This window comes from Haemaphysalis longicornis, unplaced genomic scaffold, assembly GCF_048455015.1.
Source record: "Haemaphysalis longicornis isolate Haplotype H1 unplaced genomic scaffold, Haemaphysalis longicornis Haplotype H1 scaffold_6, whole genome shotgun sequence".
Taxonomy (NCBI): Eukaryota; Metazoa; Arthropoda; class Arachnida; order Ixodida; family Ixodidae; genus Haemaphysalis; species Haemaphysalis longicornis.
In genome coordinates this window covers 71,713,246-71,732,787 of record NW_027526407.1, presented here as the reverse complement: position 1 = coordinate 71,732,787, position 19,542 = coordinate 71,713,246, and the positions used below count along the sequence as shown (strand labels likewise).

The window sequence follows — 19,542 nt, the reverse complement described above, 5'->3', positions numbered from 1 at the left end:
AAACATTCATAATAGGGTGTAATATTATAGAAAAAATAATATGGAAAATTCTTTAATAGGGCAAGTACGAGACTCCGCCTGGAAAACTGGGGACGTTCAACTTGACCACTGCGGACGTTACCACAAAATGTTGCGTCTGTGTAATACAAAACTTCCGCTACTTCTCTTTTCAATACTTTGCAGCAGCTTAGCATTTCTCCGTCCAGTAGTATCGGTGGTGAGCAGCAGAACATCTATGATGCAGGAAAGCCACAGTACATAATCACCTGGTTTAATGCAAGGAGTATTACTAGGGTACCTGCCAAATATATAATTTTTGCGTCTTACCAAATATATAACTTGTGCCTGAATCGCCATTCTGCTCGAGCAACGGAATAAGCTAGTGCTGAGTTTAGGAAGGGCGGTCTCTGCTACCACGCCTTTTTGCTTGGACAACGCGAGCTTCGAGGTCCTGGCTCAATTCCCGCCGATATGCACCGGTTATGGATATGGATAAACACTTGTTATTGCTTGTTTGGATAAAAATTGGTGGTGTTACAACGCTGCCTTGACACTAGGGACATCGGCACGGCAGCGCATGTTTTATTGGCTCCTTAGCTAGCTTGTTGGAGGCGGACTTCGTTCGGAAGTTTACTGTGTGTCACATGAATGCCGTGTGGGTTCTTTCATAGCTATCGCTAGCTGCGTGAAAAATGTGTCTAAGGGGAAGGAACATTTTTCTTCAGGTTTAGCAAGTGTTTAGATTGTAACGAATGAACATACGGAACATTTCAAACAATGGCTTGTAGCTACTGGTCGCCATCGGGCTGCATGATGGTCCGTGCAGATGTAACAAAGTGTGCAAGTTGATGTAATCGTTGGAGCTGTACGTTTGTACATTCTTTACAAGTGGGGATAGCTTTGTTTCTGGATTTTAATGCTCGCGGTGAATTTAGAAACACCACTCGGTGCATAAAACTAAGAAAGCACAAGCTTACCGTGTCACGGTGAGAAGACAGCGTTCAGCCTCACAAACGGCTACGAAGCGTTTAAGTGGCTTTTGCTAACAACGGCCTTGCTCTAAATGCTGCCAGTGTGCTGCCCACAGCCGCTTGTCAGACAGGAAACAGCTTTTTTTCCCATGTTCATTTCTAGGTAAAACTGTCGTCCTCAGTGTCGCACTGCGGTTGCACAGTTCAGTTCCTCTGAGTATACACGTGCTGCAATCAGGTCATACTGTTCTGTGTGTGCCTAAAAGGAAGAAAGAAAGCAATTTGAGAGCGAATAAATGGCTGTTCTTCACAGCGGCCGTGTTCTGAGTGCTGCAAATATGACATCCACAGCCGCTTGTCAGGCAGGAAACAGGGTTTATTCTTATGTTGTTTGCCAAAGGCAGATACTCAGTGCAGCACTGCTGTCACAGAGGTCGCCTGTTCACTTCATCTAACTCAGGGTGTGCTCCAATTAGGTCATGCTGTTGTGTCTCTCGTTAAAAGCAAGAAAAAATCAATTTGTCATTGTACAATGTCGCTGCAGGAATCTATTGTAGTGGGCACAAAGATACGGTGCTTTTATTGCGGCCTATACACTGTATCTCGTTCTGCTTGCAACATGAATGAACATTATCTGGGGTTTTAAAAATTTGCACAAGGAACATTCTTTGTTAAGCTGAAGAAACCTGAATTTCATATGCGGAGAATTTCTTGGGATGGTTGGAAACCTTGAGCGAGCAAACCAAAAATTCGATAACAATGTTGAGGAGTAGAACGAGTGTGGATTTGGTGTACCGTTTCTTGGTGTTACATCTCTATAATATATTTCGCCATGTCTGCAAGCGCATTAGGTACAGGCTGGCATATTTCTCTAACAATAAAGTCGTTTAGACCATGCAACGCGTTTTCTGTTGCGCCATTTCTTGGCAAGTATGTGGAATATATATAACACTGTACTCCTGTACAAAAAGCGTATTGTTTGTTGTTTACTTACTGCTTGCTTTCAGGTGGTCTGTCAAAAATATAACAAGGAAGTCATTTCCACCTGGTTATTCCCAGTCAAGGGTTGAACAGCACTGTAGCAAACGAGAAACGCAAGAGCTGACAAACACGGTGCTTGGGTTCGTTACTTTTTGTTAGTCGAGTTAGTTTTTTTTGTTTATCGACTTCAGGGGCAGGCCTTTCTTGCGACAGTAACGGGTGTGGCCACCAGTGACACGAGCGCTCAATAGGTCGGCTGGTAGTATTGGGGCAGGGCATATGGGTGCCTTTGGGACGCTCGGTTGCTCAAATCGTTTTCTGCCGGTTTCAGAATGCTGCGCTCATTTTGATATTGGCCTTACGGGGCCATTTTCACACTCATGTAGAGCACAAATGATTGATCCTTCGAGTTTATGTCTAGTTTGTCATTCTTGCAAGCGGGAAACCTTCTATAATGCACTCAAGTCTTGCCTTGTGAACTAAACGTGCATCGATAACGTTTATCGTAAATTTTTACGCTTTATCTTGTTTCAAGCGACTGTTATCAGAACAAGAATGTGAGATACATCACATTTATTGAATAAGCCAAACTCTGATGAAAATTGAGGAAACCACTTTCTGAAAATAAATTTATTTTATTCCAGTTTTATTCCAGCACTTGTCAGAACGGAAGCCTAGTTACGATTGCTGCGGTCACTTCCATTTATCCTCGGATGGCACGCACTGCCTCGCATGACATATCTAAAAAGAAATAAGACAATTCAGGGTAGAGAAATTCCAATCGCTGTCACAGAATGATCTCGGCAAAAGTAGCAAGGGCCAGTTCTACAATTTCTCGGAGATTTCAAACGTCTTTGGGCAAAGGACGTTTATGGCGAATACGTTTTCTGGCGTGAAACAAGTAACTGCGCAACCTTTTTATCTGATATACACCGATGTTGATTAAAGTATTTGTTCACGCGATATGGCATTGTGAGGTGACAGTACGATACGTGTTGTTAATGTGGTCTAAAGCGGTGAACGTCTTGCCACATCTCACAAGAAAAGTGCCAATTAATTGTTTTAAAGGCAACGCTAGGGCTTTGGGGTGGGCAATACTAGTACTATTGTAGTAAGGTGCTAGAGATTTCTTTGACCGTGGGTAGTTCTTGACCTGCACCGAAATCGCCCAAAAAAACCACGTTTCTTTCGCTTTTTACGAACAGACAGCCTATACGCCGTAAAGTGCAACCGTTCTGCCTAGCTCCGCAGTATCTTTGCTAGCACGCTTCGGGTAATAGCGAATTTTGATACACTTCATAACACACTCTCTGAGCAGCGATAGAAAATTTTCTTATTTAACAGCTGTTGGACAAACTGATGGGAAGCAAACTGCGTGCCTTCATTTTCTTCATTTCTTCATTTTCTACATTTCGTCATTTTCTTGCAAACAGAAGCATTCCCAAACACGTGCCATACAATGATGAGGTTAGTAAATTTCTAATTAGTGTGAATAGGTATGCTCATTAAGAGGAGGGTGCGGAAACAAGGTTTACGATTGCCCCGATCAGACGCTTCCTCATGTGAAACCCAGGTGAAAATAGAATTATGGTAAAAGAGCAAGGCTACATTGAGTGAGGTGGGATGATATTAGGTGAATTTAGCCCGCCAATATGTCTGTCGCATGACCGTGATTGTGGTGTTAGCGCATACCTTGCAACATAAGCCGGAACAGCCACCCATAACTTTTTGTATTCGTGAATGCATTTAGCTAGAATCGCCATTCAGCATTGTCAACAGCTCACTAGGTCCACTGGAGGACGAAGACCTCACTATGGACTTCCAACTGCTCCTGTACCACGTCGGTGGAGTCCATTCTTTGCCTCTGAAATTCCCAATTTCGTCCCTTGATTGGTCCGATGGCCTTTCCCTACTTGTCCCGTCTCTCGGTATGCACTCTGTCACCCCCGTGGTCCACCGGTTGGCATTTCGCCTACGTGGCCCACCCAAGTACATTTCTTTCGATATCTTCTGTGATGTCTTCTACTCTAGTTTATTCTCCTACCATTGAAGCTAGTGTCCTCTCCTCTCACGTTATTCCTATCATTCTTCCTCCCATGGTTCGCTTAGCCGACCTAAGTTTGCTTTCAAGTTGTTTAGTAAGACGCCAAGTTTCAGCTGCAATGTCATCCCCGGCAGGACGCATTGGTGGTATATTCTCGTTTTTCAGTGATAGAGGTAGCTTACTTTTCATTATTTGGAAATGTGTGCCGAGTGCACCCCAGCGCATACCTATTCTGTGCCGAAATTCTTTCTCGTGGTTGAAGGCAGTACACATGACCTGACCGAGGTAGTTGTAATCATCTACTTGGTCTAGCGTTTGCCTATATATGCTGAACATGTAGGATGATTATTTAATAATACTTTTAGCTTAATCATATTGATCTTTAGCTCAACGGCTTTACTTTCTGAATTGAGTTCCTGAAGCATTTTTCTACGTTCTGCAGGCTCTCTTTGCAAGACTGTCATCTTTGTTCTTCTCGAGAGGTAGGACTGACGGTTGTGGTGTATTGCGATTTGCGGTTATTTTAGACTTTTATACTTCGACACTTATGCTGACCGACAGCCAGAATAGCGGACATACGTATGTAGGAAGCGAGTTCGTTCTTGGAAACAAAACAGTACTGGACACCCTCCCTCACCTCTACATCTAGTACGTGAATGCACAGACAGCTACTACTGCTAAGCGGACGATTGAATAAAGTTAGGAGATATGCAAGGTAGCGTTGTCCTATGTAGTTCTCCTTGAGCCGAATCGGTTCAACAGCGGACTAGTAACTACGTTTAAGTTCGCTTTAAAAAAACAAACTCAACTTGCCACTCTGACGTTGTCTTTATCCCTCGTCTTGGTCACCTAGTTTTACAACGGTAGAATTTTTGAGCAAACCATCCAACTTATATTGCCTTACACGGGGTTGAAAAAGCGCAATGTTCGCAAATATATGACTTAACCAGCTGGAATAGCCACTGAAAATCGTCAGGTGTGCATTGTAGCAGCATAAATGTTTAAGGCACACTGATAGGACCATGTTGCTCAATCCCCAGGACTAGCAAGTGATTACATTTATTCATAAGGTCATGGCGGCTTTGGCGGCCCCCTCCACCAGATGGGGCCACCGGTCTAGATGTTCTGTAAAAATCCCACTTGCCCTTACCGGAACTGAGCCACTACATAAAGAAGTTCTTTAAATTATGTTGTTTGCAGATTAAGGAGTTCCTAAATGGAGAACAACGGGATTTCAATTGAATCGTTGCAGAGTTTGTTCTATTTGTCCCGTACGTTCCCTTGGAACGTTCTCACCAAATATTAGATGGCCGTGTCTGCTCTCACGGCCGTGGTTTCAACTTAGCGAGAAAATTCAGCAAATGAGCTGCCATAAAACATCACTCTCAGAATAAAAAAACGTGGTTCCATCTTAACCTTCGTGTAAACTGAAAATAGAAACCGCCCAACTGACATTTTTGTGTATTCTACCTCCTCGCACTGTATTTCTTGCGCATTGACTAAAACAAGCTGAACAGCCGTCATTCATCTCTGTCTTTTGGCATGCATTGCATTAGTACTGGTACATGTTTTATCTAGAGCGTGTAACGCCGATGATAAGCACGCACACATCTCGAAACAAGCAGTCCGACAACCGACGTCTCGCGGGGCGAGATCGCCGTGACCAGTTTCGGAACGGTGGCGCCGCGGTGGCCGTGCTGGGCACTAGGCACCCTCACTGCCCTCATGCCACTTTAAAGACATTCAGCCGGCCGCACGTAAGTGCGCCTTTCTTTCAGCGGACGTGCCTTCTGTATCTGAGCAACAGTCGGTTTCGGTGATACAAAGTGCAGGTTGACGACCTCACATCACAGCAGAAGCCAGGGACAGAAAATTTCAGCCTATGATGATGAGTTGATGAGCGCATGGACACTGTACAGCGAACTTAATGTGGTGACTAATGCCGTTAATGAAGTAGCCAGATCGCAACTTTATTCGCGTCACGTAGAGCTGTGCCAGCAAAGCGCGTCTTCACTTTCCGCAGCCGCGAAAAGAAATTTTTTTGGGTATCAGAGATATTGGCCCCAGTGTCCACAAGCGCTTCTAAACTGATCCCTCCAATTGGAACAGACAACATGTTGCATGACCGATGAGGAGGACTTGTGGTATTTCCGCGTGACGTAGTTCTATCTCCCAGAGCTGCGGCTCTTAGTTTTCCGGGCGGTGCTCAGCGGTCTGCGAGGAGGGGTGAAGTTGCGACAGGAAGGCGATGGCGAACGTCGTCTCAACGGAGGTGGGCATTGCTGGGGTTCAAGATAGTCAGGACGTGAAGGGGACTGCCCTGATGACGTAGTGCTTGGTGGTCGGTAGTCTGTTGTGTGATATAGTATGACCACGCCCCCTTGCGGAGAAAAAAGAATAAGCTTGCCCCTCATCCTGCAGCCAACTTCGGCAGAAATGATATATATGACGTCTGCTTCTGCCGTAAAAAAAATTCGGACGTGAAGGGTGCCAAGGGGAGTAGTAGGCGTTGGGTGGACCAGACACCTACGCTGGAGCTAAGTGCGTGTGAGGACCCTCGGGAGGCAACGGCGGGAGGGTCACGTGGGCAACAGCGGCAGCAGCAACCTGCTGAGGGAGCTTCGAAACATCAGCATGCGCAGGTCCCACATTGTGGTCGTGTTTAGCTGATGTGGCGGGCGTGACAAATGCCAGTTCTTGCATAATCATTTCCCGGAGGCTGGGAACGCGTGCCTTGCGCTGCGTATCAAGAAATATCGGCGACATTTGTCAATGAATTTCTTCGCGTATCTACGCCGGTATCGTTTGACGGGCTCGACAATTACAGCTGTGTCTGCTCTTTCGACAGGTGACTGACTCACTCAAGGTGCAGAACCTGGTACTCTACCTTACAAAGGTGGCCAAGACGTTGTTTTTTAATCACGAGGAAGAAATCAACACCTGGTGGCAATTCACCGCGCATGGGGTCTTGCAGGACACAATAACGGTGGCGTTTATTCGGCGAACGGCCTACCGGCAAAGAAGACCCTATCACGATGATGATGATTGTTCATGGCTGGGCACGAATATGGTGATAATGAGTTCTGGCTGGAAGGCTATGATGATAAGTGGGCATAGTGTATGAATTAGGAGTCACTGGTCGCACTAGGAAAGACATCAATATGAATAGCCAGGCGATGGCACACCTACCATCCATAAATACTTACCTATTCTTTTTTTCCATAATTCGTAATATGTAGCCGATAAACAAAATTGTGTTACCAAGAAACCGTATTTCGCTTACGGATCGTGGTGGTGGTGAAAACGTTTTATTGAGCTGGAACGGAGTTAGTTGAGCCGTTCCTCTCTTGTGGGGGGCGTCCTCAGTCCAGGAGGCCCTCGGCACGTGCGGCCAGTTGCGCTCGGGATATCAGCTGTTGCTGGTCACCCAGGTCGCCGCTAGCCAGCTGGCCCTCCCACTGCTCAGGGGTTGGGTTGGGAAGGGGGAGTAGAGTTGGGGTTAGGTGGCACTCCCACACCATGTGGTATAGGGTTCATGGGGATGGGCAGTGTTTGCACTTTGGAGAGTACTGTACAGGATACATAGCATGAAGGCGTGTGCCATGAGGAAAGGTGTTGGTTTGCAGCCGTCGTAAGATGCACTCGTGTAACTTCTCAGTATGAGGGCGTTTAATTTATTACTTTCAGCAGGTTTTAGTGTGAGATACGGCGTGCCGTATGTTATGCGACTTATTAGGAAAGCCTGTACAAGGCTTACAGTGTCGCGCTCCTTAAGGCCTTGACGGCGGTGGGGGATTCGTCGAATGAGGCCGACTAGTTGCATTACGGTGGTTTGCAGTTGGGTGAGAGTTGCGTGGCAAGCCCCATCTTGTTGAATTTGAAGTCCTAGTACCCGAAGAACGGTCACCTTGGGAACGGGTTTACCCTGTATGGTGAGTGAGGGCTCAGACGGTGGAGGTGGGCGTCTGCCACGAGAGCGGGCGCGGAGAACGAGTAGAGACGATTTTTCCGGGGCGCAAGTAAGTCCGCAGGTTGTCAAATAGGTGAGAGTGGCATTGATAGCTTGCTGGAGTGAGTCTTCCTGGTCGCCTACTGATCCACCAATAGTCCAGATGGTGAGGCCGTCGGCGTAGAGTGCGTAATGAATGTGAGAAAGAGAGTCAAGAGCTGGTGGTAACCCGAGAAGTGCGACGTTGAAGAGGAGTGGGGATATTACTGAGCCTTGTGGCGTGCCCTTGGGTGGTGGGTGGAAAGCAGAGCTACGGAGGTCACCGATTCCGATCGTAGCTGTCCGGCCAGTTAAAAATTGACGTACGTAGTTGTAGGTGTGGAGGCCGCAATTGGTGCTTTGTAGGTTCTTTAAGATGGCAGCATGGGAGACATTGTCAAAGGCTCCTTTGACGTCTAGAGCCAGGATGGCTCGTGGGGTGGATGTGCTGAGATGGTCCAGAACCTCTTCTTTGATTTGGAGCAGGACGTCTTGCGTTGAAAGGTGAGCTCGAAAACCAATCATCGTATGCGGGACTAGGTTGTTGTCTTCACGATAGGCTGTAAGGCGAGTATGAATGAGGTGTTCGTAAAGCTTGCTTAGACATGATGTCAGGGAGATCGGGCGGAGATTATTAATGGAGAGCGGATTGTGAGGTTTCGGGACAAGTGTTATATCCGCATGTCGCCATTGGGCTGGAACAGTGCCTTGGGACCATTGCGAGTTGAAAAAGTCGAGTAGTGCTTGGAGAGAGTCGTTGTCGAGGAATCCACGCCAGCTGTAGCTGATTATGGAAGGCGAAGCTGGTGACGAGTGCGATTAATAATGAAAACAAATCAACCACAAAATAAAAGGAACTCTGTATATCTCCTGAATCAACTATTTTTAGCCGTTCACCCGGAAAGACGGCAGAATGGATATATGTTAGCTGAATTCTGCCCATTGTGCACTCAAATACTGTCGTAGAGGTTCGTTTTGTGTCCAGCTTTCTGGGATGTTTATTTTTCAGTTCAGTTCAGTTCAGTTCAGTTCAATTTCAGTTTATTATTCGTAACAAAGTATACAATGCGTGAAACAATAATATACAGAAAGGTATTATACACTGGTGAAGCCAGGAGCATCATGCCCAAATATCACGGCTGGGTAAACTGCGTTATCAGTCATACGTGGACTGCTTAAACATACACTCTTAAAACTTTGCATTCTAGCAGCAGTTGTGATTCCGGTGTTAAGGTGTCAATAGGCGACGTGCGCTGAAAGAAAAACTCTGGCAACTTTCTTGAGTTCCTTCTTCGTGCACCGTAATGGTATAGGTGAAGGTCTTGTCAATCTGTAAACAAATAACAAATGAAACAAAATTGAGGAATTTTTTCCTGTGCAAAGCGTCGTAAAAAACTAGAACGATAACACTTGACTGAAAGGGTTTCTGCAACACTTCCGATACAGGAATTGACTACTTCCTTAAGCTATAGTTATCAAGATTACGGAGCGGAACTGCGTGATTTTCTCGTCGCAGCAGATCTATCCGCCTTCCGTTTTCGTTTTGCGGTTGTAGCTGTTTTATAAAGTGGCAATCGAATGAATTTATAGTTGCAACTGAAAGAAAGACGGCCAATAGCCTCTACATTGCTGTAACAACATAATTCGAAGGCTTACAAAACGGCAAGCCTCGGGAAAGAGAGAAAAATCAATACAGCTGGTTTCCAAGTTATTTGATAAACATAGAACAGTAATTTGTGGGTTAGATACATTGTGACCGCCAATTCCAGGTACTGGATGTGCTTGTTGACTACGTTCTGAAAGCATTTAGAATTGAGAACAAAAAAGCTGATAAACGTGTTGCAAGGTCCCTTTACATCGCTCATGTTCGGGGCCAACTGAATAGAACATAGAACAAAAATCGACCAGGGGAACGCAGATACGTTCGTTCCGTGGGTTGGATGCTCCGCAATTCCATCCTGTTGTACATGAGTCTAGTTCACAGAATAGGGAGTGCGCCTAACGTCATACCCTCCGTCGGAAGCCTGTCAACATCCGGTACTCACGGGCAGCGTGCACCCTCAGTTGGAACAGTTTGTGACGGCTGAAAAGGAGTCGATGTCGAAGCACCGCTGAGCAGTGGGCCAACGCACCAATTAGAAACTTAGCTGCTTCCAAAGCCTCGGTTTTACCAAGCTCGTTACACCCTTAGGGCGGACATAGCACGCTTCTCGGATTCAGGGGGCTTGAAATTACGTATCAACTCCTGAAATCCATTAAAGCATCCTGACGGGCTAGTTGGTCTGACATAATGGAAATAAACTTCGCGCTACAAGGACGGGACGAAAGAAGAGGACACACCGTCCTTGTAGCGCGAAGTTAATTTCCATCCTGAAATCCGCTCGGAAAGTTCCCAGTAGTATTTATGGAAGGCTCGGAGGTTAAATAGCCGACGTAATACTACAGCGCAACAAAACAAGCACCAAGAAATGACGCACGCAGGACGAGCGCTCGTCCTGTGCCTCATTTGTAGTCCTTGTTTTTGTTGTGATGTAGTATTAAGAGGAATTACCAACTCGCCATTGCTGCACTGTGCTTAAAAAGCCGAATTTTATGAATGCTCCTTAAGGTCAAGCTTTCCGAGGTAGCAAAAAACAGCAGGGAACCACTTAGGTAGAACGACAAAATATTGCAGAACAAAAAAAAATATACGGAATTATTGCGAAAAGCATTATTGAGCAACGTCGGAGTAGGCTTAATTCATTGTGGCATACTCGGCCTCTGTGCTTCGTACGACAAAAACTCTTTTCTTACTTGACTGCGCCACTACGGAGCTAGGCTTTTTGTGCCGTATTAGACGTGATTGGGAACACATGAGCTGAACACATGAACACATGGGAACACATGAAATACCCATAAGAAGGTGCTTATATATATCAGAAAGTGCCTATATATATATATATATATATATATATATATATATATATATATATATATATGGAGTAGTAGAACTTTGAAGATGGTAGAGAACATAAGAGAAGAAAAACTTCGAACAAGGTGAAGGTTTACCTTGTTCGAAGTTTTTCTTCCCTTGTATATATATATATATATATATATATATATATATATATATATATATATATATATATATATATATATATAATTTTGTAAAGTAAGCAAGCTTGCCAAGAGGACGGAAAAGATGACGAAAAGTAGTGTGTTAACGTTTTAACAACACATTTTACGCAACGTGAAAACCTGGGCCTGTTGGTTCATGATTTAGAAATTAAAAACCAGCCAAAAAGACAGAGAGACAAGCAAACAAACAGAAATCGTCCTGTCTGTTTCTTTCCTTGTGTCTCCGTCTTTTTGGCTGGTTTTTAATCACATTTTACGCGTCGGCCAGGGGACTGGAAAAGGGGTTGTGCTGCCCCCTAGCCGATAGGTGTTATAACATGGGCCACCCCTGTTGCTCATGCTATATATATGACAATGGTAGGCGGCCATTCATTATTTGAGAATACCTGCCGAATGCACTTACCCTTATCCTTTAATTATCTCTGCCTCATGGCTGGGATCGGGGGTCACAACTTGGCCTAAGTAGACATATTCGCTTACCACTTCCACTGCCTCGCCACCTATCTCAAACCGCTGAACTCTCCCGAGGTTATTGATCATTACTTTAGTTTTCTGCATATTAATTTTCAGGCCCACGGTTCTACTCTGTTTTCCAGTGCGGTAAGCATGATTTGAAATTCATCCCCCGAGTTACTTAGCAAGGGAACGTCATCAAGGGAAAAGGCCTCTCCCATTATTCTCCAATTACCCCGGTCCTGTGCCAACTGGGACCACTTTATCCCCGCAAACTTCTTGATCTCATCTGCCCATTTAACTTTCTGCCGCCCCCTGCAACGCTTGCCTTCTCTAGGGTTCCACTCTGTTACCCTTAATGACCAGCGGTTATCTTGCCTTCGCATTACAAGGCCTGCCCACGTCCATTTCTTCTTCTAATCTCTACTAATATGTCCTTAACACGTGTTTGTTCCCTGACCCACTCCGCTCTCTTCCTGTCCCTTAATGTTACACCTATTATTTTCCGCTCCATTGCCCGCTGAGTCGTTCTCAATTTAAGTTGAACCCTTCTAGTGAGCCTCCAAGTTTCTGCCCCGTAGGTGAGTACGGGTAAGATGCAGCTGTCATACACTTTCTTATTCGGCGACAATGGTAGGCTGCTATTCATTATCTGAGAATGTCTGCCGTATGCACTCCACCCCATTCTGATCCTTATAATTATCTCTACCTCATGGTTGGTATCCGGGGTCACAACTTGGCCTAAGTAGACATATTCGCTTACGACTTCCACTACCTCGCCCCCTACCCCAAACTGCTGTGCTCTCCCGAGGTTATTGATCATTACTTTGGTTTTCTGCATATTAATTTTCAGTCCCACGGTTCTATTCTGTTTGTACAGTGCGAAAAGCATGCTTTGCAATTCGTCCCCCCAGTTACTTAGCAAGGCAACGTCATCAGCAAATCTGAGGTTACTGAGGTATTCTTCAATAACCCTTACTCACAGCTGTTCCCAATCCAATGTTCTGAATACTTCTTCTAAACATACTGTGAATAACATTGGAGACACTGTGTCTCCTTGTCTGACGCCATCCGTTATAGGTATTTTACGTCTGTCCTTATGGAGGACAATGGTAGCTGTGGACCCATCGTAGATATCATCTAGTATTCTTACATAATGCTTAAGAATAAGGGGTAGGACAGCTGCATCTTACTGGTACTCACCTACGAGGCAGAAACGTGGAGGCTCACTAAGAGGGTTCAACTTAAATTGAGGACGACTCAGAGAGCAATAAACAGAAGATGATAGGTGTAACATTAAAGGACAAGACGAGAGCGGAGTGGGTCACGGAACAAACGCGTGGTAATGACATATTAGTAGAAATTAAGAAGAAATGGTTGTGGGCAGGGCATGTAACGCGAAGGCAAGATAACCTTTGGTCATTATGGGTAACAGAGTGGATCACTAGAGAAGGCAAGCCGGGCAGGGGGCGGCAGACAGTTAGATGAGCTGATGAGGTCAAGAATGGCAGTAAAGAACACACAGGACAAGGGAGACAAGGACCAGCGCTACTTACAACTCTGCGCTTTACGAAGTAACAATAGAGTACAAACTACCCCTTATCCATACGTTGTTGGAGAGAGATCACGTTTGCAAGGGTAAATTGGTCGCAGCACAGGAGCGGGATAACTGAAGATTAATGGGAGAAGCCTTTGCCCTACAGTGGGCGTAGATAGGGTGGTGGTGATGATGATGATTATATACGGCAAGCAGGGCGTAAGCTAACAAATTTTGGCATTGCAACTCGTGTGGCGAAAAATGTCAACGTTAAACTGCAGGCACTCACCCTTGTGTATCTTTCAAAAGAAGGTGGCACTGGCAAGTCGACGCTAATTTGGTAATCACCGGCCTCTATAGGACAGGCACCATTCCACGCGCTGGACAGCTGCGTTTCAGTCGCCGTTTCCGGGTTGCAAAGGTTGTACGCGCTGAAACGAGGGGACCGAGCAGCTTTGGAGAAATTGGGCAATGTGAAACACTTCAGTTATATAGGGCCCTTTGCGTCGGTAATTCTCCCTATTTAAATCAATCACCCTTCTAAAGCAACGTATGTAAATCATCCATTTACATAGGGTTACCCACATAGGTAAATTACCCCGGTTATGTCACCCTTGTAATGCAAGATATGCAAATCACCTATTTCCATAGGATGATGTACTAATGTAAATAATCCTGGCATCCTCGTAGCTCGTTACTACCCTTTGTAAGGAGAAAAACTATGGCGCCAGACAATCTATATCCTACTGTGCTTCCTCCATTTACTTGCCATCATGCGCAAATTAAGGTGAGCATTGGGTTTCGTTGATCTTGGAGATCTACGAAGACCTTCAAGACAATAGTACTCAAATATACTTTTACAGTAAATACCTTTTCTTGGGCGACCTCAGAGTCTCATACTAATACTAGCTGTCGCTGCGGTCACCCAGCATCATGGGCGCGTCCAAAGCAGGTATAAACGTGCCTCTCCTACTTGGGTTGACTCGCAATTGGCCTTTTTGTGGTCACTGGGGAGAGAGGCAACTCCACACCATGGGCATCATTTTCTTTTTTGTTCAGGTTGCAAGAAGGTTAAAAAAAAACGGACAAAGAAGTTTCTTGTCACCTATACTTTTGTAATAATCCACAAATATTTAAGAAGTATTTTATGAACAAACGTTTAGTCGCCCTTTCGAATAAAAGTTCACAGAAGTGCGAAAGCTTTCTCACTTGGAAACTGCGTCAGAAGCTTCGCTTAAAGTGCGTACAACCTTCAAAGGCCCAAATCGCGACCGAAGAAGGAACCCATGCAATGATTTCTCGCGCACTAAGTACGATCTAAATCTATATGTATAATGTATACCGATACGTTGTTTACGAGATTAATGTAGACATTGTACTCTTTCTTCATGATTGATTCGTGTATTGTCTAATTTAAAGCTGTTCCTTTTTCGCGATTTTCAAGTAACCGTTTTGACACAATGGCAGCCCGATTTCACGCACGCGCTGTGTGTCCCGAGAGCTTATCAGAGCTTTTCAGTCGACAAACCGGTCTACGGGGAAATGCATAAGTTTTCGACAGAACGCCATTGGTCTCACGTAAGAAAGCTTTCGCTTTAAGCTTAAATCACATCTTACCATGGGTCTCCACTTTGTATGCAAACATCTGTAGATGCAGGGGGGCTGGTTATTTTCACTTTCAGCCAGGGGTGTTTGTCCAGGGTCTGACTTATCGTAGCAGTAAAGTCAGTGCTAAGTCTCTTCTTCTGTTTGTCGTATGTTATCGACGGCTGCGAAATCGTGAACACGTTTGAGTCTAAAAGAAAGAGAAGGACATAGACTTTTAGTTTGTGTACTGGTACCAGGTATATGCGGAGGGCTATAGTTAAGTGACGGAGCAATATTTCATTATTGCAAAAATTGAGGCAGTGTACTAGGTGTAAGGTTTGCATGGCGGTGGGAATTTTGAAGGTTAGTGTAAGTTTAAGAGCTTAGTTGCCTAATACATTTATCAAGGAGGGTGTTGGGAAAGAACAGCGGTAACAGCGGATTTGCTGTAAAAGCAAACCGGGCAGCCTTCAGAGGCTTTAAGCTACAGTCCAAAGGAGAACTTTTCTTGATAGATACGAAGGAAGACTACGTGTGATATGTGAAATAACGTGAACGGGCTGCTTCCTTTTAACGTTTCTTCACTTTGGTAAAAATAAAATTGGTCAAGTAGTCATACTGAAGGTGAGTTGTTCGTAAAATCGCTCCACTTTTGCGTTCACAGATAACCAAAGTGCGGCCCCCAACCGACCGATCTAGCAAACCGGTCGAGTAAGTGGCTGCTCGAGAAGTGCGTACCATAACCATGAAAGTGCAATACAAGGCATCGAGCGGTGAGCAAGCGGAAAGCTAAACCAGCATCTGTTCGAAAACTTGGTGCCATAGGATAATAATGCAACGCCAGGCCAGAAAGGCATATTAGTAGTGGATCAGCCATTTGCGATGGTGTCGTTACCTGTCGTGCACACATCGTTTCATAGCACCCAGTGGCCTTACTAGTAGGCCGAATCAATTAGATAGTTTAATGTTTCCCGTTCGTTCTGTTTTAATATGTCACGGTATTCACTTAAAAAGTAATTACTGTGTCGCCTCGTTAGCTATCTGCAGCCTATAAAAACTGGCGTAAAAAACACAAGCGTAGCCTCGCCGGGTCCTCCGTGGAGTCGCGGGGCAGTAGCCATGACTCAGTCGGTTAGAATGGTAGGGTTGAAAATTTGTGAATCTTGTTATGCCTGTGCTGAGTATGTCCACGTGCTCACAAAATGTGAATGCCGGTTAGGTTTGGTTAGAAACCTTCAATTAGAAAAACGCAATACGTCGTAGCTGCTTCGTCTTCTTTGTTTTGGTTTGTGTAATTTGTAAGACCCGTTCTTCGCAAGCCCCTATAACGATGCCTGTTAACGTTCCTTTGCCAAAAGAACGAAGTGATTGCCAGTTTTAAATAGCCGGTGCTTACAACTTTTATAGCGACAGCCTTACCGGAACAGGATGTCACCTCGGGCTCAAGGGTAATCGCCCAGGAAACGGGCAGTAGAGCAAGCATGATGTATCCCGTCATGGCCATCTCTGAGCTAAGAAAAAAAACTACATTAATTCTGATTGGTTACAAGACCAAAACTGTGCGTCGCATGTGATCGTTTTGCACATGAAAGTTGAATTTCGCAATTGCTGCAGGGAACAATATCGGCAGCGGTATCAACAGGATGCTTTGACAAAAACAAAAACAAAACAGGAATGCATAATTTAAGCATCCAGTTGCAGTTGTTTTAAACCGAAATTTTAGCGCAAAATGTCTGGGCCAGTAGACCTCTGGAAGTCTGTGCGCGTGCTCTGAAGCCTAGCACAGCGTAGCGCACACAATAGCAGAACACACACGCCGAACTGCATTGGAGGACGCTTTATGAAACCCCCAATTAACTCAATAATTTCACTCAGACAGCACCCTCAATCAATCAATCAATCAATCAATCAATCAATCAATCAATCAATCAATCAATCAATCAATCAATCAATCAATCAATCAATCAATCAATCAATCAATCAATCAATCAATCAATCTCAATCAATAAATCAATGAAATTTCCTCTGCTTATGAAGTACTTGAAATTATTATTGAAACAACAAAATTTTGTAAAGATTCTAAATTCGAAGATTCCAAGCAATTCGGTTTTCAGCTCTTAGGGCTACTGCGGGATACGTCCTCGTAGATTGCGAATATACGGCTTGAACACTTCAGACGATATTACAAAATGTTCGATTTTCGTAATGCAAAACTTCCCTTAGAGCAGCTCTCAGTAGTTTCTCGGGAAATTTGCAATTCTTCGTTCGATAGTAAAGGTGAGCAGTTGTGAGACAGCTGTCATGCATGAGGGGGTATCGCCACAGAATAGAATCACTTACTTTAAAATTTAGAATCTTTGTTGGGGTTTGTGTCAAATTATTTGATTCACACGTCCCAGTCAGGATACTGAGTCTTAAAAGGGGCAGTCCGAGCTATTTGGAATTTTTTACATGGAAAACGTGAGTTGCGACATTTTGGCTCAGTTTACGCTTGTCTCCGCTCAAAATCCTACAAGGGGCTGTGACAACGCTTACTTAACACGATGTGCATGGTTACGCGCTCGCATTTCCGCGGCTAGCTTTGATGGAGGCTTACTTTGTTCGCAAGTTCACTACGGGTAACCTGACTGCCAGTGTGGGAGGTTTGACTGTTCATATGAGCTACGTAATAAATGCACCAAACAGGAATATTATTCCTCTCGTATAGTACGTGTTTATCAGGATAATCTATGAAAGGCTGGAAATTTTCAAACCATAGTTGTAGCCAGAGTTCGCACCCGGTGACATATGTTGGCTCGTGCAGAAGTAGCCAAGAGTGCAAGCTAAAAGGGATCGTTTACCTTTAAGTTTTCTACATAGCTCTAACGAGTGGTTATATTTTAGCTTCTAAATTCAACGCTGATGGTGAGATAGAAACAGCAAATATAGCACATAAAGCTTCTAGAAAATGCAAGCTCACCGGGTTCTGCAGATCAGATGGCGTTTAGCCTCACGAGATGATCTGAGGCGTCCAAATGGTCTTCGCGAAGAGCTGCGTCGTTCGGTTTGTTGCCAGTATGACGCCCACTTACGCTTGTCAGACAGGAAAGAGTCTTTTTTGTCATGTTCATTGGCAGATAAAAGTGGCGTCCTTACTCCTGCTTCGCCGTCCCAGTTCACTTCCTGTGACCTTACACGTGCTCCAATCAGGATATCCTGTTCTGTCTCGGGTTAAAAGAAGGAAAAAACAATTTTAATTGGCGTGGTCATTCCACGTGTTAGTTGCGAAGGACGTGTTCGCTGCAAGGTACCGCATTTTTTTTTTGTCGTGCGCAAAGAAATTCGGCTCCTTTATTATTTTGACCTGCGCAATTTATATGAATGTACTTGCGTTCCTGAATAAAAATTATTTCATGTTTTAAAAATTGGCATAAGGAATCATTTTCGGTAATCTGAAAAGGCTTGATTGCAAGTTCAGGGTATTCCTTTTATGACTGTAGATTTTGTTCAAGCAGAAAAAAATCACTTAACAATGTTGAGGGATGGAACGAGTGCGACGCGGACAGATGTTTTTTCTGTCAGTTTTCCCAGAACACCGTTTGCAGGCAACGTAAAAAATTAACTCTGGCTGACTTCCCTCTTACCTGCACTAGTTCGTGCTCATTACAGGAGATCACGTGTTGATTTCACTTCTGAATATTTTTATTTAACTGGAACGTGACAATTAGCAACTTCTGAACTGTGGCTGATTCTGCTGACCCTCTTAGAGTATTTAGAATGGGCTAAGGCATTGTGCTGCTGAGCAAGAGGACGCGGGTTCGATTTTCGGCCGCGGCGGCCGCTTTTCTGATGGAGGTGAAAAGCAAAAATAGCCGTCTGTTCGAGATTTCGGCGCACTTTAAGGATTTCCAGGTGGTCAAAATTAATCCAGAGCCCTCCACTACGGCGTGCCTCATTGCTTGCGTTGCGTCGGCGCGTTAAACCGTACAATCAATCAGTCAGTATTCTGAATGAATTGTGAAGGGACGTCCTTAGGCTCCAGGCTGGGTGGCCGCATCCGGCTTGGCTGATATTTTATGCGAGCAGGTGCCGAGCGACCTCGTCAGCCTTGTAGTCTCAGGGGATTAGAAGAGATCTGATGAAGCAGGTCATGGCCACCAGCAACGTGAGGGCTCAAAACGTTGGCAGGAGGTGCTGGAGCAGTGCCAATTGTACGTACGTATGTGTTTATGGCACGAAGGCATCGAAGCCAAAGAGCGCCATGTGAGAATCAGTGGTGTTTCATTCAGGAAAATACAATTATAAAGGACGTGGGGAAGCTAAAAAATAAATGATTACTATACATGGGGTTTAAAAGGCCCTCAGTCTAAGCGGTTATAAAAAATGTAAATATCCTAGGGTATACCAACTTGGATTTACGCGGAGTAATTATTGTTTTAAAAATACCGCATCTTGAATGTAAGTTGAAAGACGATTGGTGGAAAGCATAGGTTCAGCTGCTAAAAATGGTGATGGGTTGTAGGGCTATAACACGTCTATAAATCTCGGGAAAGTGACGCTGTCCAGCGCCCTCTGACGGGCATCCGCCATATCTGTTGCTTTGTGGTAGTGGTGTGCTTTTTAATAAGTAAGAAGGAGTACCACACGCGCGGCCAATTCTCAGTCTGCACATGTATATTTCAGTAAATCTGTCGTTTTTCTGGAGTATATTGACCCAATTGTGGTTTTAATAAATGTATTTGTTAAGGATTTTTTCCTACCATTCCTGTTGCCCTTGTTGCCGGAGTTTTGTTTTGGAGAAGTAGCTTCATGTCCTGGTATGGGTCCTGCGATATGGCTATGCTACTTCGGAGTGCGGCCTTACCAGCCAATCTATCAGCAATTT

General features: G+C 44.7%; 1 protein-coding gene across 1 annotated transcript; it reads right to left on the bottom strand.

Moving 5' to 3' along the window:
* Nucleotides 1-9,085: 9,085 nt before the first annotated feature.
* LOC144143211 (uncharacterized) lies at nucleotides 9,086-17,795 on the bottom strand. Its single transcript, XM_077675000.1, has 5 exons — nucleotides 17,638-17,795; nucleotides 16,098-16,189; nucleotides 14,709-14,886; nucleotides 13,381-13,522; nucleotides 9,086-9,314 (listed from the first exon to the last, which is right to left on the bottom strand). The coding sequence occupies exons 2-5, from the start codon at nucleotides 16,180-16,182 to the stop codon at nucleotides 9,213-9,215; spliced, it is 507 nt and encodes a 168-aa protein (XP_077531126.1). The 5' UTR covers nucleotides 16,183-16,189; nucleotides 17,638-17,795; the 3' UTR covers nucleotides 9,086-9,212.
* Nucleotides 17,796-19,542: the final 1,747 nt, after the last annotated feature.

What these genes read in the sequence shown, in the direction of transcription:
- LOC144143211 (XM_077675000.1), bottom strand. Translation starts at nt 16,182, where the DNA reads ATGGCCATGACGGGATACATCATGCTTGCTCTACTGCCCGTTTCCTGG. An exon ending in ATACAAAGTGGAGACCCATG is followed by an intron (nt 13,523 to 14,708) that starts GTAAGATGTGAT and finishes CCCTCGTTTCAG; the next exon opens with CGCGTACAACCTTTGCAACC. An exon ending in CTTTTGAAAGATACACAAGG is followed by an intron (nt 9,315 to 13,380) that starts GTGAGTGCCTGC and finishes ATTTGTTTACAG; the next exon opens with ATTGACAAGACCTTCACCTA.